This window comes from Sitodiplosis mosellana, unplaced genomic scaffold, assembly GCF_009176505.1.
Source record: "Sitodiplosis mosellana isolate CC-2019 unplaced genomic scaffold, AAFC_SMos_1.0 Smas_scaffold_6150, whole genome shotgun sequence".
NCBI lineage: Eukaryota > Metazoa > Arthropoda > Insecta > Diptera > Cecidomyiidae > Sitodiplosis > Sitodiplosis mosellana.
In genome coordinates, this window is record NW_022601391.1 from 4,234,951 (window position 1) to 4,251,997 (window position 17,047).

General features: G+C 35.0%; 2 protein-coding genes across 3 annotated transcripts in view; both read right to left on the bottom strand.

Annotated features, from left to right (window-relative positions):
• Positions 1–1,551: 1,551 nt before the first annotated feature.
• Positions 1,552–5,953, bottom strand: LOC129574225 (glucose-6-phosphate exchanger SLC37A2). 2 transcript variants are annotated; one of them, XM_055455894.1, is made up of 7 exons: positions 5,089–5,953; positions 4,798–4,982; positions 3,398–4,017; positions 3,147–3,188; positions 2,729–2,942; positions 2,429–2,652; positions 1,552–2,340 (listed from the first exon to the last, which is right to left on the bottom strand). In XM_055455894.1, the coding sequence occupies exons 1-7, from the start codon at positions 5,196–5,198 to the stop codon at positions 2,053–2,055; spliced, it is 1,683 nt and encodes a 560-aa protein (XP_055311869.1). In that variant the 5' UTR covers positions 5,199–5,953; the 3' UTR covers positions 1,552–2,052. The 2 variants fall into 2 exon arrangements, with proteins under 2 accessions (XP_055311869.1, XP_055311870.1); XM_055455895.1 differs by lacking the exon at positions 3,147–3,188.
• Positions 5,954–6,274: 321 nt separating this feature from the next.
• LOC129574147 (uncharacterized) overlaps positions 6,275–17,047 on the bottom strand; it is a 73,486-nt gene continuing 62,713 nt past the window's right edge. The window contains exons 28-36 of the mRNA XM_055455638.1: positions 12,754–13,101; positions 12,560–12,610; positions 11,343–11,617; positions 10,762–11,197; positions 10,595–10,698; positions 10,342–10,522; positions 10,110–10,270; positions 9,706–9,985; positions 6,275–9,109 (exon numbers count right to left, since the gene is read on the bottom strand). Of these exons, the coding sequence (XP_055311613.1) occupies positions 7,199–9,109; positions 9,706–9,985; positions 10,110–10,270; positions 10,342–10,522; positions 10,595–10,698; positions 10,762–11,197; positions 11,343–11,617; positions 12,560–12,610; positions 12,754–13,101 (3,747 nt within the window). The 3' untranslated portion in view covers positions 6,275–7,198. The remainder of the gene's footprint in view (positions 9,110–9,705; positions 9,986–10,109; positions 10,271–10,341; positions 10,523–10,594; positions 10,699–10,761; positions 11,198–11,342; positions 11,618–12,559; positions 12,611–12,753; positions 13,102–17,047) is intronic.

Here is a 17,047-nt window from a genome sequence, read left to right on the forward strand (position 1 = left end):
GATTCGAACTTAGTGTTCGAACAAACATCAGCTATTCAAACGTGACAAAAATTGACTGATGTACATTTTTACATGTAGAGATTATTTATTTATCTTAAGTACTTCATAATTCATTCATAAATTTCATAAACATATTGATCAACACAAAACAAAACAAAAAGAAACTATTTTCTATGAGCAATGCACACTTTGTGTGCACACCGCAATGGAATTGTTTTTTTATACTACGAAATGTGAAAAAAGCACACATAAAAAGAAAAATGATAAACAAACAAACAAACAAACAAAGCAAAACATATTCATATAAACAACTAATATGTGTCTAATCATAGCATAACAACGTATAAATTATATATATACATACATCAAATCGATGGTATGAACCGCCATTAGAACTCGTAAAACTAATGAAAACAGCAGCAAACAAAAAATGAAAGCAACTAAAAGAAAAATCAACATTTTTGGGACTGATTTCAATTTTACAATTTACAACTAAGCATAAGTAATATTAAGATGCAACAAATGAACAATTTTGAACTTTATCCAAAAGCATGAAAACGGATTTTACTATTTTATTTTTTATCGAAGAATTTTATTTCACGTCTTCGTGCTAATTGAAACTGGATTTTAAGCAAATGGATCAATTGTAACCAAAATAATAGAGTGTTTATCAGTTTTATTCACTACTTACCCACGCAAAAAACAGTTTTTTTAAAAAACTTTTTTTAAATGCTAGCGTCATCTCTATATTTCGTATTCCTCATTTTGTTTGAGAAAAATAAAAGCAAATGACGATCGAATTCATGGGATGGCAAAGTATTTTGTCCATTAACAAATCGAATGCGTTTGATGCTTAGTTCCATCAATTCAGAATTATGGCGGAAAAACCCATTTACATTTTTTACATAACATTTTATCTAGTATACTTCTTCACACTTGATGCCATTTCATCTGTGAACACTGCTATCATTGCTCGTCATTTTAGTATATATTCATCGATGTTTCACTCCAAAAAAAATTAAATGCTTTTTACTGTCGTCCAGAGCCGCAAATAAATGTTTGTCAAATTTTATTCGAGTCATATACTTTCACATTATCGTTCTTTTGAATACTGTAAATCCCCTAAGCGTTAGCTTCAAGGGATATTTAAAGCGTACAAAAAAAATTAGTCAGCACAATTTTTCTCATGCATATTTTCATTTCATATTTCACTCGATCGTATCTAAATTCAGTCCATTTTCAATATCCTACACATGACACTAAGCATTTTTTTAAAATAAATAACTTTATATTTAAAAAACACAGACACAACAATTGATAGAATAAAAAATGAATGAACGAAATTAAATACCTTATTTATTGCTAAGCTCCGAATCGTTTAATAAATTTTGATTTTAAAATAATTTTTTAGCCAACCATCATTTAATTATTTAAAAGAGGAAAAAAATTCCTAGGTCTATAGATTTTTTATCCATTGTTTTCTTTTAACGATTTTTCTTTTTTGTTCACGAATGAGGAGACGAACGATTTTTTAAATAAATACACAGAAAATTTGTGAAAAAAATGTGGTTGTATTTTCTTTTCATCTTTTTCCAATTAATAATAATAATCATAATCAAGTCTGAGATTTATTAAAATATTGGCCGTTATGGCAATTATATTTGATTGATTTATTCACTTTTTTTCGTTACAAAAATACTATTCCGTCAGCGATTTCTCTTTCTTGATAAAACTCATCAAAATACAGATCTTAGAATTCTATATTAATTACATCACGTACACATAATAACAAATGGTACAATCCATTTCAACTTTCTCTCTGGTGAATGGTCGTTTTTTTTTATTTTACTTTTTTCAAATCAAATAACAGACGAAGACACATGTATTCTATGTAATTCCATTGTTTTTGCAGATGGTCAAATGTTTATATTTACTTCTAGTGCAGTTAAATATTTTTAGTTTCACGTCTTTTGTTCACGGTTGTTCAGATGCATGTGTCTGCATAATGAATGTTTGGATGAGAATGTAAAACTGCAATTAATTAAACGCTGTTCAATCAATACGAGGATTCATTTTCAATTTGGAAATTTCTTTGGATACTAATCTTAGAAGGAGGATTAATGCTAGAACATCGGCCATGATGAGCATGTAAAAGACATGTTCCCAACTAGTTGCTGAAAAGAAACCCGCCAAAAATGGTCCGACTGCTGCTCCCAGTGAACCGGTGCCATCGATGATCGCGGTCACCGTAGCTAATGCCTTGGAATTTCCATCCAAGCAACTGTGCTGACCAAGCTCAGCGCTAACAGATGTCGTAATTAATGCATACGGACCATTCACCTGGAGATAGTGAGAAAAACAAGATTGTGGAAAAACGATTATTGGATTTTCTTTGGAAATTATTGATGAAATTCGGGGTGTGACCTACCAGAATGCCAAGCAAAAATAATAATATTATATTGAGATAAATTGTTAATGCACCGAATTTTTGGTATACAAGTAACATGGGAACGGCTAATGATAGCATTGCTGTACATGTACACGCTGACATTCCACTGTAATCCGAAATCATACCAGCGGCAATTGCACCCAAAATTCCACCAAAATCAAACAGTGTTGATAGCTTTGCGCTATCCTCTGCTCCTAGATTTGCTGCAAAAACGCACAAAAGAAAAAATATTGTTATTTTACACGACCGATTTTATGTCGAAATTTATCTTCTACATACTTGAGTGTTCAATGTAATTTGGAAGCCAGTACAGAAATGTGTAGCTCACTAATTTCGAGAAAAATAAACACAACGAGAATTCAACAACACCAGGAATTTGGAGAGCCCCACCAAATCCGATGGCAGCATGATTGCTAGTTCCACTAAACGATACATCAGATGATCTTCGGTGCCCAATCATTGGAGTTCGTTCGGTCGGTCGATGACTGATTTCCTGTGTAACAATGTATGAGAACAGATACAATTTAATGTTGAACAAAAATATCTACATGCCAAAAAAGGTTAATAAAAAAAACTGGGATAAAACTGGGAAAAAAAGAATACAAAAGTAACAAAATATGCGTATTTACAATGATTATATATGCGAATGAATAAACAAGAGTTCGAATAAATACTATGGCCAACTGCATGCACTTACAAAGTTTTCATCACCAGGAATATTTCGAATTGATTTATTGTCCTAAAAAATGGGCGTAAATCGTATAAAAGTTTTCGTTGAATTACAGTTTAAATTAAACTTGGAAGAAAGTTAATGAAATAGTTTAGTGACAAAATGGAGTGATTAGATAAAAAGTCTAGAGCTTAGTAAATAAATCGTCTGAATTACGAGTAGTGTTAGTCTTCAAAACAGGATCCACAATAAAAGATTCAACATTTGAAATGCGTTACCTGCTCCACAACGTTGTTCAATTCGTTTTCATTGTGTAAATTTCGTGTATTTACATCATCATCTGATTCATTGACCCCATCCTCAATACTATGATAGTTGTAATGGCCACTGTTGCGTCGAGACTCACTGCGGGATACTTGACAGCTCACAATTTCAGGCGAATCAACTAGGAAAAGGAATAGTATAATTCCAACGATTCCCATCACAAACGCTGGCATAATGAACGACATCGACCAGTCTCGTTCAACATAGTATCCAGCAACCAACGATCCCAGAATATTTCCAATTGATGTGTGACTATTCCAAATGCCAAATATAAGACCGCGTTTTGATTTACCAAACCAACGTCCAACAACAGTGACCACGCCCGGCCAACCGGTAGTCTGAAACATGCCGGCCAATGCTTGGACCACAATAAAATACCAAAATGAGTGGATGTCGTAGAGTTTTGCTATTCCAAACATATAGGTGAAGATGGCCGAAAAAAGCATTCCAAATGTGAGGAAATAGCGTAGTGATACCCGTTCAGCAACAAAACCCGACGCGAACATTGCAACTCCATAAGTTAGAAGGAATGAAGTATCCAAAGTCCCAAGAAGTGCAGATGCATCGGGTCCATCTTGACAGATAGAGAGAAGGACGAGAAAAAAAATGTATATTCATAGATAATTCAATGGCAAATAAAATTGTGCATTGACCTATAATGTACTTATAATGTAATCAATGTCAGGGGAATTGTATTTGTTGTTCACATTTTATTTCACTGCCAAAAATGTTCATTTTGCAATTTTTTTTCTTTTTGAACATATTGTTCTATTTCATTCAAAAGAAACACAACTACCAATGGACTGTGATAAATTGATAGTAATAAAAACTGTAGACGAAAGCAATTTAACAGTGATAACATTTACATACACCTTTATTTATACATCAATTTTTAATACGGAATTGTGAGTAGTTTTTGTGTTTAGCTTTCGTTTATGGTTTGTTGCACGTATTGTTTTTCATTAGGACGCGTTTGAATGTCACGGGAATCTAGTTACAGATTGAATTGTGGAATTAAATTAAAATGTGATTGAATGTTTTGTGTCGACATTCGATTTATTATTATATGTATGATGTGATGATAGAAAGGTTCAATGTGCGTAAGGTTTGTAGAAAAAGTCTGATATGATTGACACGAAACGTGTGACCGATTCAAGTTGTTTTATTTGTGCTTGAATAATCTTGAAATGCGAACGCATGTCCAAACAGATAATTCTATAATCATATTTGCAGTCACGCTTGTGTCAAATTGTCTATTTTAATCGCGCAACGGATGTCATTCTATCGCTATACTCTACTGGCTCAATTCACGTTTACAAACAGACATTGTGGCATTTTATATGTGTTTACTTACCAAACGGAGCATAATCGCACCAAGTACTCTCATTCGATACATCTTTTACCAAACTTAATTGCTTCGGTATTTCGACCAACGAACAATTGCGATGTAAAACCGCTTTGACGACAGAAATTGGCTTTCGTGTCAAGTGATAACATGTGTATGCCACGTATGTGAGTGCCAGAACTGAGAATTTATATCTGTGAAAATTATAAAAACAAATAATTTCGGAAATAAAATCATTTCAACCTGTCCAAAATAGAATGAACAAAATAAGAGCACCCACAATGTCGGCGACAACATTACCTATACAACCGATTGGCAGGATTTTCACAATGACCATAGCGTTGGATAAGTCGAATTCCTATTGGAACATCCAAATAACTGGTGCTCATCGTCTTGCGTTTGAAATTCATTCAAATACTTCGATACCCTCTGCTCTAACAGACTTTTTATTTCTTAATCAATCAATGCTTTGTATATAGATATATACCCAATTTGATGTGTACAATATTTGTGCTCTTAAATGAGGGCATACAATGTGGTTCTATATTTATTTATTAACAGCCACCATATGCCATTATATATAAAAAATTTCATCCAAAATTACTCCAAACGAACAATATTTTGTAAACAATGATATGTATACGATGCCAGACGATTATTAGAACAGTCATATGTCCTCAGCATGACTTCATTCGTTCAGTTGATCGTTGATTAATGCACAATAATTCAGTCATACACAACTATAAATCCTTTTTTTAATTCATATCCCATCGAATACGTTTCCGTTTGAAGAAATTTTTGCAGTTCCGTTTCGATGACATTTATTTACTTGAGCACACACAAGGCTGCAACCACTGTGGAAGAACCGCTCCTTGTTTGGAGGTGTTGCTTTTGTTTTAATCGCACATATGTTCAACCAGTTTCAAAATGTTACATTCTAATTGAAGAAAAACGAATTTGGTTGCTTTTACAATATTTTCAGCAGACTTTTGGCCGAGTTTTTCCAAGAACACATAAAAAAAATCGTACACAATGCTCAGCTCAATTTAACTCAAAGCAACACAGTTTATACACGAACAGAAAATACAACAAATAAAGAATTACAGAAATAAATGACAAGTGGCACTCAATACACACGAGTGATACTCATTGTTTGTATGCTCTAATGTCAAAACTGACATTTCATTTGGCCTTCTCAAGCACCATTCGCACAAACTTCACAGCAGTTCGGATAACCAAACCATATGTTTGTGTGATGATTCATTGTATATACCTACAGCTTACCTTGTCTGAATGTACTGTAGTTCCAATTATCATCGAAAAAAAAAATGCTGAAAATATCATCAGAATTGGTTTTGAGTCATTGACTATGTTTTGATTCGATTTTTCAATCGAATGGGTTTTTGTAACCGTTTAATTATTGCATACGTAGCACATCAGCTGCTTCATTCGATTGGACAAAAATATACATGAAACACAAAAGAAATGATCGTGCAGTTTCTAAAGTTTTATTTATTATTTAAATCAAATTAATTGGTTGTATACAATTAGAGATTGTTGCGAGACGAGAAAAAAGAAGAAAATATTAATGTTTTGCCATTATATAATTGTATTATAATTAAACGAATGAAAACGGTGCAATAATGAAGACCACTTATTCCATAACAAGCATTCAGATATGTATCGAGTTGCAAATAGAAATTCCATAATGCAATCGAAAACGCTTGTTCTTTCTTTTTTGGAAATCTGGATTTAAAAAAATCGGTTCTTTTTGGATCCAAACTATCGCCTTTTTTTCTATAAAATTGTAATTTCAAGATCGTTCAAAAAGAAGACCTAAATAACGCAAATAAACATACATTTTCTGGGTTTTTCATTTTTTTTTTTTTACATTTTTGTCATTGCTTTTTTTTACTTTAATAATTATTTAATTCGAAAAAAAATTGGTGAACAATTCGTTGTTTGATTAAAACTCTATTGTTATACGATCATTACAATCAATTACGAACAATATACTAGATTTTTATTTGTCGTTGAATTGGTATACCGATTGATTTGTGATAGATGGTAAAAGTTCTAAAATTATTGTCATTTCTTTTTGGATGTTAGACGAAAAAAAAACCAATTGCGTCAGAAATTTAAAAAAAATCAATTGAATCGCCTAGAATTATTTAACATTATTGACATTGGACAAATGTTCATTCGCAGAAGCGTCTCTTGAAAATGTTGTCCTACATTTGAGTCGCATTTATTTACAGCTCTTCTGTTGTCCCACTTTTGTCAAAGACAATAAGTCCGAGGGTCACTTTTGTATACGATAAATAATTCGGATCGATTCAATTTGTCTAAAAAGTTTTGAAAAAGCTTAATGACTAGGACACCAATTTGTCGCTTCGTTTCGGAATTTGAATCAAGTTGCTTTCCAAAAGGCGGATGCTTTTCGAAAGTTTTCGTTCATTTTACTCTTAAGTGTGAAGGTTCCGTCGAGTTTACCATTAATTGTGTGTTCGATTTGATGTTCGGTTTCGACAACTGTTTCAGCGGTAACCGTGACAATTTGCTGATTGATAGCGCCACTCATCGATTTCATGGCCATTTCATGTTTGGCTGGAAATTTAGTTTCTACACGCTCTCGAACTGGAGACGGTGTTTTCACGATGTTGACGATGGCTTTCGGCGTTGACAAACGATCAGTTACCTCCCGAACGCGTCCGCTTAAGCGTACTGGCGATGTGCGATTGAAACTTGAATAGGCGGATGTTTTGCTGGCTGTTGTGCTTCGGGATGCTCGCTGACCGGTGGTTGCTGTTGATGTATCAGCTGGTGTAGATTTTTTAGATTTTTTTAATGCGATTGTATTTCTTGTTTGATTTTGAATGGGTTTTGGTGTGGCACGATTAATAGGCGCATTCGATATATTAGTAAATTTAGTGGGCGAATGGCGCTGTGAAGAAGAAGCAGATGACAACGACGACGACACTTTCACTTCCATGCTGGTTACACACGTTTTAGTGTTAGTATACTCAAATTTACTTGCAATGGTTCGTTTCATGCCACCACTACAACTACTTACGATCGTTTTTGCAACTTTGGCCGGTGATTTTCGCTTCAAAGGTGGCGATTTCTGTGCGGCCGCCAATGGCGTACTGAGAATTTCCACGAATTCATCATCCTGTTTCGATGGCTCTGCATGGTTTATGTTTTCAGTTCTGATCTCTTTCGACGTACCATCAATGCCAGGAGTTTGAACAATCGGTTCGGTTGCAGCGTTATCATCATTTGGTGGCGCATTATGTGAATCAAAGCGACGCAACAACTTCGAAACCTTACCTGATGGTTCAAGTAATATGCGCTGCGAATGCAATTGCTTTTCGCGCAGTGCACTGCTCTCAAGTGATTTCTTTCGCATTTTAACGGTGTTTGTAAAGTCCGATCTCATAATTGGCTCTTTCTCGACAATTCGCTTTTGATGCAAGCTCGCTGAGCGCATCAACGATTTTTGTGCAGATTTTATCGGTAGCGATTTGGGCTGATCTTCTGTGTCTTGCAGCAAATCAGCATTTTCAAAATCAAAAGAGTGTGATGTGCGCATTTGTTGGGTTTCTCTTTTTTGCTCGATGTTCAATTCCATCGTTGAATCAATCAATTCGTCATAGGCAGATAGTTTTTTCCTAACTACTTTTCTATTGATGTCAAAAGTGTTGCTCTCCTGTTGATGAGCCACGGCCATTTGTTCCAATTTAATTTTTAGCTGGTTCACTGATACTTTTCCACCAAATTCCTTCATATTATTGTTTGCAGTGTTATCACGTTGAAATTGTTCGCTATTCGATTTTTCTTCCAATATCAAATTTATTTTGTCAAACAATGGATGCGCTACCGTTACGTTTGATGAAGTATGCGCGTAGCTACCAGCTATATTTCCATTGCTGCTGTTTGAACAATCACTAAACCCGGAATCACTTCTTTCTGTGCATGTTTTCTCTTTTGCCAGTCGCGCATTGTTTTCCTTAGGCCCATTTGGCATTATAGAGTAGTCAACATCGGCACATGATCGAGCTTGACTACTTACATTATCCGGTTGATCAGCTACCGATACTTTTTGTATGTCGAATGGCGGTGGCAATGGAATTGGCTCAGAAACAATTTCCTCCTCATTCAATGGCTGCATTGGCGGTTTTATCGTCTCTGTTACATGGCTACCATTACCAATTGATGGCCGAGGACTGTTGTTTGTAACATTTGAACTGGACGAATTTCTACGTGAATTTGCCGATAAAGTTGCCATACGTCCTAAGGCTCGAATAGCATTTCCAGTTTTCTATGTTTTGTTAGTTATTATAGACAAACCAAATAAAATCACGCAAAAAAGCAACATAAAAACAAAATGTAGCTCATTTACAGTGTAAATGTATTCATTTTCTGGAATTTTATGTGAGCGGCTAAAAAAGGTGAATTTATCCAAACAATTTCGAAACAAACATATACCATTCAGGTGGAATAATAAAACCAAACCACCTTTTTTCGCAGTCACTCATGTCAGTGTATTTATGGGTATTATGTTATTTTGGCATTATGATATAAGAAGCTATCTTTTCGTTATCAGTGCACTAAACAACCGACTACGCTCAAATGGAACCGTTTGAAACATTTACACATCAAGTTGTACGATAGGCCAATGACACAACATAATAGTAATAGAATCGACCAAATCAAAATATAACAAAACCATTTTGTCATGGTATTTTCAAACCATATCACTTCAGTCTTATCTAAGCGAACTTATCGATTTGAACGTAGTTACGTTTGCTGTGCGGTGTTTGTTTTTATCAGGTAAATGTTACTTTAGCAATCCTCAAAACAAGAGATATTCAAGAGGGATGAATGGTGAAAAGTGTGTGAGCTATACATACATACCTGCCATTTGCGGCGAATAATGAATTTCTTTAGCTTATCGGTACAAATGAGTATCTTGCTTGCCGAATCGTCATTTTGTTGTGATAACCATGTAGATTCCAAGCATTGTTTGGCCGATAGTCGATCTTCTTTCCTATGCACCATCAAACTAGAAATAAAGTCTTTGGCATTCTGAGTGACCGCATCGAATGCTTCGTCATCGAAATCATAGTCGGCCCGGGTAATATTTGCGAAAGTGTCGACATCTGAATCACCCATGAATGGCGATAAGCCAGATAATCTGAAAATTTTAATTCTCATGAAATAACACTGGGTTCAATGTATGCACGAATAAAATGGATCACTTAAAAAATACTTATATTTAATAAAAAATACTTGAAAAAATACGCTAGGAGAATACGTACAAAACGTAGCAAATAACGCCAACACTCCACATATCTGACTTAAATCCGATAGGTTCATAATTTAGAATCTCTGGACTAATGAATTCCGGTGTGCCAAACATGACACGAATTGGACTGTCAGTTTCGATTCGTTGTGCCAATCCAAAATCAATAATTTTTATCTGAAATCAAGCGCATAATAAATATTGATCAGACGTCTATATTTGGTTATGTCTCTCATTGTTATGCTTACTTTGTGAGTCGTTCGTGTGTGACACATTATATTTTCGGGCTTCAAATCTAAATGTACAATCGATTGCGAGTGCATATAATCAACACCTTCGCATATTTGTCGAATAAATAGAATGCAATCATGTTCGGTTAATGTAAAGTCGTCAGCGACAACGCGCTCAAATAATTCACCGCCAGTTATGCTAAAGATTTTTGTTTAGAAATGTGATTAAATCAGTTCAATTATTGACTCAGAAAGCATTTAATTAACTTACTATTCCATAACCATGATCATTTCTCGGGAAGTTTCAAAAGCGGCGGCTAGCTGAAGAAGTTTCGGATGGCGAAGAGCTCGCATAATGGAAATTTCCTCCTGAATCTAAATAAAATGCATTACAATGCAAGGACCAATTACATAAAATCGATGAAAAAAAGTACAAACCTTTAATTTATCCTTTGCTTTAATACACTTTACAATTTTGGCAGCCAGTACTTGGCCAGTTTCACGTTCGACCACCCGATGTACAATGCCAAATCGACCTTTACCAAGTTCTTCTTCCAAAACGAATCGTGCTTTGAAGTCACCACCCTGTCGGACAACGATTCCATTTCCATCGACTGAATCGTCGCTGTTTTCCGGATAATCTTTTGACAAATTTATTGCCGACAGACCATTCGTTATTGTACTATAGCCATTATTGGCGTTGATCGCAACAACATCACTGCATAAGCTCGGTTCGCTGCGACCGTGAATGTTTTCAGCACGTACACGAAATCGATACGCATTGTTTGGTTGCAAATCTTTGATTGTGTATGCCAAACTATCAACAATTGTCGCATATTCTTGCCAATCGTTGTCTCCCTGCTGCACTTCAAGGCTAAAATGTTATCAAAATGGTAGAAATATAGAACAAACCGCAATTCCCAACAAATATGTAATGAACGGCACAGCTGTATCGTTTGCGCTGATGATAATGCACACTTTTTCCCAACATTCAGATATAGAATCAATGAAATACTTACATGAAACCAGTGATAATGCAACCGCCGTCATATGGAGGCCCACACCATGCGATCGACACACGATCGACTCCTTGCGAAATGCACGGCCGACCACTCGGCGGATCTGGTGTACTTTCAACAGCAACTGAAGCTGCTGCAATATCGCAATTATGTAAATTCATAACTTCAACGGTGTATTTACCGCTTTGATCTGCTTGAACGTTTGTTAATATTAGCATTGACGATCCGTTGCCGATTTTTATTTGAATATCTTCACTTTCAGTCAATACGTGGCCCTGTTATTAGTTGTTGAACACAAATAATTAAAATATCGCAAGAAATGTCTCATTCCAGTTTATCAAATCGAAATTGAATGCGGAATTCGAACTATCTATTGATTATATTATGAATTGAATGCAAAATGTAAATGCAAACCAATCAACTGTCATTTGATGACTGTCATTATTGCAAATGCTCATCATTTTGATGACTTTGAGGTTTTGTTTCGCATTTGTGATTTTATGTGTATTATTAATATGGATTGATTTTTATTATATTTGTCATTTCGTTCGAGCCTCACATTCGTATTCGCCACTGAACTTGGTATTGAATTTTCTGCGTTTATCGAATTTCCTCGCATCCATTTCATTTATTATCTAAAATGAGCGAGCCAGAGCTTGAGGAATTCAATAACACATGCACCGTTTGTGGTTACCATAACAGTTATATCAATTTAAGTTCAAGGATTATTTGCAAGCGATTGGCGTAAATTGAAATTTTGTTTTGGTGATATTTTCATTAACGAAGCCACGCACACCAATATGTACTGCAAATGTGTTGATGCACGATTTACACAATTTGATTAGTTTTTTTCTCTTTTGGTTTCTCTGATTTTCTTATTTATGCAACGGTTCACATCTTGACTATAATATCGAGCTGGATTTGTAGCTTTGAAATCGTAAAATTACAACTAGATACATCAAATTGAGTGAAATGAGTCAATCTACTCAGTGTGCGGTGTAAGAAAATACTACTGCTTTCAGTGAGAATGCGATACATGTTGACGACAAAACTAACTGCGGTTCAATTGGACATTATTTGTATAAGAACTCCGTAATTGTCGTTTGGTATTATCATGTCTATTGTTTAGTGTGCATACCGATGTTTTTCAAATAATTAAATAGCAATACTAAAATAGGTAAAACACAGACGAATTTGTAATGGTAAAATTTACTCACAGCTCGTAGCCATTTTATTTGTGGTTTTGGATATCCACCATAAGAGACCGCCTAAAATTTTTGCGCAACAAGTGCGAATAGATTAAAAAATAATACAATTATCTCGAGTTTTTGACATGCTTAGATAATTTATCTGCCATAAAAATTGAAATTTCATAATAACAATAATAATAATAATGATAATTGTAACATACCAAGCAAATTGTACCGCCAATTAGTGCTGTGCAATCGTCTGGGCCACGGATTAAATAAGCTGGAATATCGGCGATTGGCTTAAATGCTTGCTGTGTGATCGTTGTGTTTGGATTCAAATCAGCACAATTAACGGTCTGTGAATGGACGAAGAAGGGGCTGGTGTCAGGATCAACATCAACATTTGCCAATTGAATGGGCCGTGGTAACACAGCTAAATCTGTATAGCACGACCGTTGTGCTAGTCCTGGATTCAATGGATTGTATATAGTACACTGAATTTCACCACTGTGTCGATGCTCAACGCCAAGAATATGGAGATTTTTTAAGCCGTCATCATTGCTCTCGATCTAAATAAATAAACGCACAACGTTTAGATTTGAGTCAATTACCATTGTCCACATAAATGCGATCACTATTGTCAAATCGAGCACCCTTCCAAACAAATATTTTCAGATTTGGTTAACACTTGTGTAAACGGTCCATGCTATTGTCCGTTTCTATACTCTATAATCAATCAATATTTTACAAATTCCAAACCCGAGACTTGTGAACAATTTTTTACTTTGGTGGTCTTTCAAATTTGTCAACGGGAAACGAGTTTAGGGATTATGCGAAATTGTACATGATTGTGCGCACATAATATCGTAAAATCTTCACAATCTCTTTAAACTGTTAAGCTCTTGCCAAAGGCATTTGATTTATTGTATGTTAAATAAACTATTTCGACTTTATTTCACTATTCGTTGAACATCTACATCTGTTCGCCGATTACACACTACAATCACGATTGCATAAAGTCACTAACTGAACTGAGTCACTTAGTCAGTTCAACTGAATAACAGAAAATAATTACGCGCCGATAGCTTCGAAATGCAGGCTAGCATTTTCTTACATCAGCATACAACAGTATTCGTATGGATTATGTGTATATATTTTTATTTGTTTGTTTACAACATTTCTTCTTCGGTGTTTTTGTTGCGGTTTATCTTTTTCTGAGGAGGATCTTGCCTAATGCATGAGCTGCGTTTGTTTTGTGTGTGAGCACATTACATATATACGCTCGAAACAATGTTGGTTATCTCTTGCTCTCTCTCTCCCCCTACAAGCTTCGAAAATTCCTAACTTAATAGATAAACAGTACGCCGCATGATGGACAACATTGCTATGGAGACGTTGTGTGTGTGTGTGATACGAAACAATATACAGTAAAACCTTGCAATAACAAAAAAAGAAGGAATCTGAGTGAATCACGTTCATGGAAATGATATGAGCATTCCAACACACAATCAGAGAAATTTTGTTCACCATTTCATTATTGTGAGCATGACAAATGATTTGATTCGGGAAACCGTGCGATATTTCACTTTTTTAGAGGTTCCATTACTGGGAGGTTTTACTGTATCAAAAACAGTGAAAAATCATTTGCCGATGTTTGCTTCACAAGAAAAGAGTACGTAATTTAAAATATTTGTAATGATTTCATTTTTGCTCGGATCACGTTCGTATGACTAGCAGTGCAGTAGAATCCTAACAATTGGAAAATAAACTACAAATTTTCCGGAAAAGTATGTCGAGCAAAATTTTCACCGATAGCATGCTATAGTTCAAGTCGTGAACATTCTACAGTTTACTTGTTTTTTCGCAACCAAACTAAAACCAGTCGGCCGTTTGGCCCTCTTTCCTTCTTTTCACATTCAGCTGTTCACTCATGCGCACATTTCACAAAAATTGACAAAAAAAGGTAAAAACAAGGCACTCTGAGTTTGAATTCAATTTTTTCTATGCATATTTTCACGTTTTGTAGCAAAACAGAACATTTTCCCAATAAAAATCAATCACATTAAAAAATAATCGGATTCTTAAATGAAATCAATGGAATATTGATAAATATGTTCAAAATGAAAGATATGACTCATATATGACAATAACATTCTCAAGCAAAACATATTATTGTACGCATGCGCAGCAGATTGAACATTTGTCTGATCTCCAAATTCGATGACTATTTTAATTGTATACACATAAGATACTGTTGAAGCGTTATAATTTGAAATGTGTTTCATTTGAATGATTAAATGAAGTTATCAATTAAAATGGTGCCTCGATTCGTTATTTTAATGTCATGTTTATAACCGAATGGACTTCGCCGCTTCTCTTATAATTGTTATTATTCGCATACAAAAATACTCTCTGGTAACGATCATAAAGAAACTTCAGAATTAGTTCATTTTTTTTAGATTGTTCTTGAATATTTGCTCTTCACTCAGACCCACACAATACACACACTGTGGCTCTCAACCGATATTAAAAATATACTATTTGGAAAATATTGCGTCGATGCAAATTGACACATGTTGCTTAAAACTCATGAGACAAAGTGCATGTGAATGCGATTCGAAGCCTTTGGTTTTTTTTTCTTTCCACAATGTTCGGTTTCAATTTACATTTAATTCACAACAGTACAACACACGCACACATCTTCCTTTCTATATGAGATTTATTTTTCTTATTTATTGAATACACACGTCTGTCTGTTTGCTGTCTGGCAGGTGAGCACTGTAAATGCGCCTGATGGTTTTGTTTTACGAACAAATGAAATAAATAAATTACTCTGATTTACCTACATTGAATTGAATAATTCATGTCGACTTGACGTTTTCTATGACTAGAATGGATGTTGTTTTTGTAGTTTTCTTCGAACATACCATATACAGTCAGTCAAAAACAAGACCGCAGATCGTCGCTTTGCTCCGCTCTGCGTTCTTGAAGCTTGTAAATTAAAGGAGTTTAATTAATTTGATATTTCTCATCCAGAGGTGTCAACGGACACGGACAAAAATTCGGACATTGGTGTCCGTCCGTCCGAAAACCAAAATTTTTTTCGGACGTCCGGTCCGAATGTCCGATTTTTTTTTCTCGGACGGACGGACGGACAAGGAGTTTTGTCCGAACTTTTTGAAATTTCTCGGACGTCCGAAAAAATTCCGAATATTTTTCGGACGTCCGAAATTTTTTTAATTAAAAAAATCAAAAGAAAATTGGATAAGAATACGCAGCGTATTCTTCTTCAGCGATATTTTTGCATTTTTTGGTTGGAAAAGTCTCGGAAAAGCACTACTGTGGGAAATCGGGAAATCGGGGAAAGTTCAAACCAGAGAACTTTTTTCCGAGAGTTTTCCAACCAAAAAATGCAAAAATGTCGCCAAAGAATACGCTGCGTATTCTTATCCAATTTTCTTTTGATTGTTTTAATTAAAAAAATTTCGGACGTCCGAAAAATTTTCGGACGTCCGAGAAATTTCAAAAAGTTCTGACAAAACCCCTTGTCCGTCCGTCTGTCCGTCCGAAAAAAAAATTCGGACATTCGGACCGGACGTCCGAAAATTATTTTTGTTTTCGGACATTCGGACCGGACGTCCGAATTTTTGTCCGTTGACGCCTCTATTCTCATCAAATTATTATCGTAAGCACTACATGGAATGTGGTTTTAATCGTAGTATACTTTTTGTAAATCATTTTAATATTGTCAAAAATAATTAAATAAAGTAGAGTGAAACTAGATACTGGAGATTTTGCATTGACGTTTCCGACTGTAAACATGACAACAATTCATATGCGTGTGCTGTCAAAGTCACTTTGTCATGCGTCATTCACATTAATGTGAACAGTGTTGAGATTGGAAACGCCATACATTTTATATACATTATTTGTTTGGAAATTATATTCATTTATTTTCTTTTATTGTTGATATTCGGGCTCTTCAAAGCCTAGGCTTCATCCACGATTTGTTTTCCAAAGAAATATTTCTAAAAAATTGTGAGTTTGCACTGTCAACACTTGTGTGGTTTTTCATATGATTTTGAAGTAATCGAATATTGCCACCCGTTCACACATTCAATGAACTTGCTACACCAAGTGATAGTTTAGTTCATTGCTGACGTTTTCCAATCCGCCATACGTTTTTATATGTGTGTGTACATCAAAATGTCAAAGTTGTCAAGAATGCAACCGTTCTCCTCGTTCTTTATAATAGGATATTGTTTTCTTCAGTTTTGTGTATTCAATGTGAATGGTCATTGTACATTATTTCACATTGGTAACGAAAAAAGTGTAACAATTTTTTTGGAGTTATCTCAAAAGTGAATTACATGAGGTGCATTACGCTGGCCCCCCCAACATTTTGTGCTGGGGTGCGACCTATCCCATATTTTTGTGCTCATTTTGTGCTGAACAATGGTACAATTGGTTTTTTTGTGCTCGTCTCCTCGATTTTGTGCTGGCGTTGATAGGTTT

Excerpts from the sequence above, each read along its gene's own strand:
- LOC129574225 (XM_055455894.1), bottom strand. The coding sequence starts at position 5,198 with ATGAATTTCAAACGCAAGACGATGAGCACCAGTTATTTGGATGTTCCA. Across the intron at positions 2,943-3,146 it reads TTCCTGGTGATGAAAACTTT|GAAATCAGTCATCGACCGAC; the intron begins GTAAGTGCATGC and ends ATTGTTACACAG. Across the intron at positions 2,653-2,728 it reads AAATTACATTGAACACTCAA|CAAATCTAGGAGCAGAGGAT; the intron begins GTATGTAGAAGA and ends GCGTTTTTGCAG.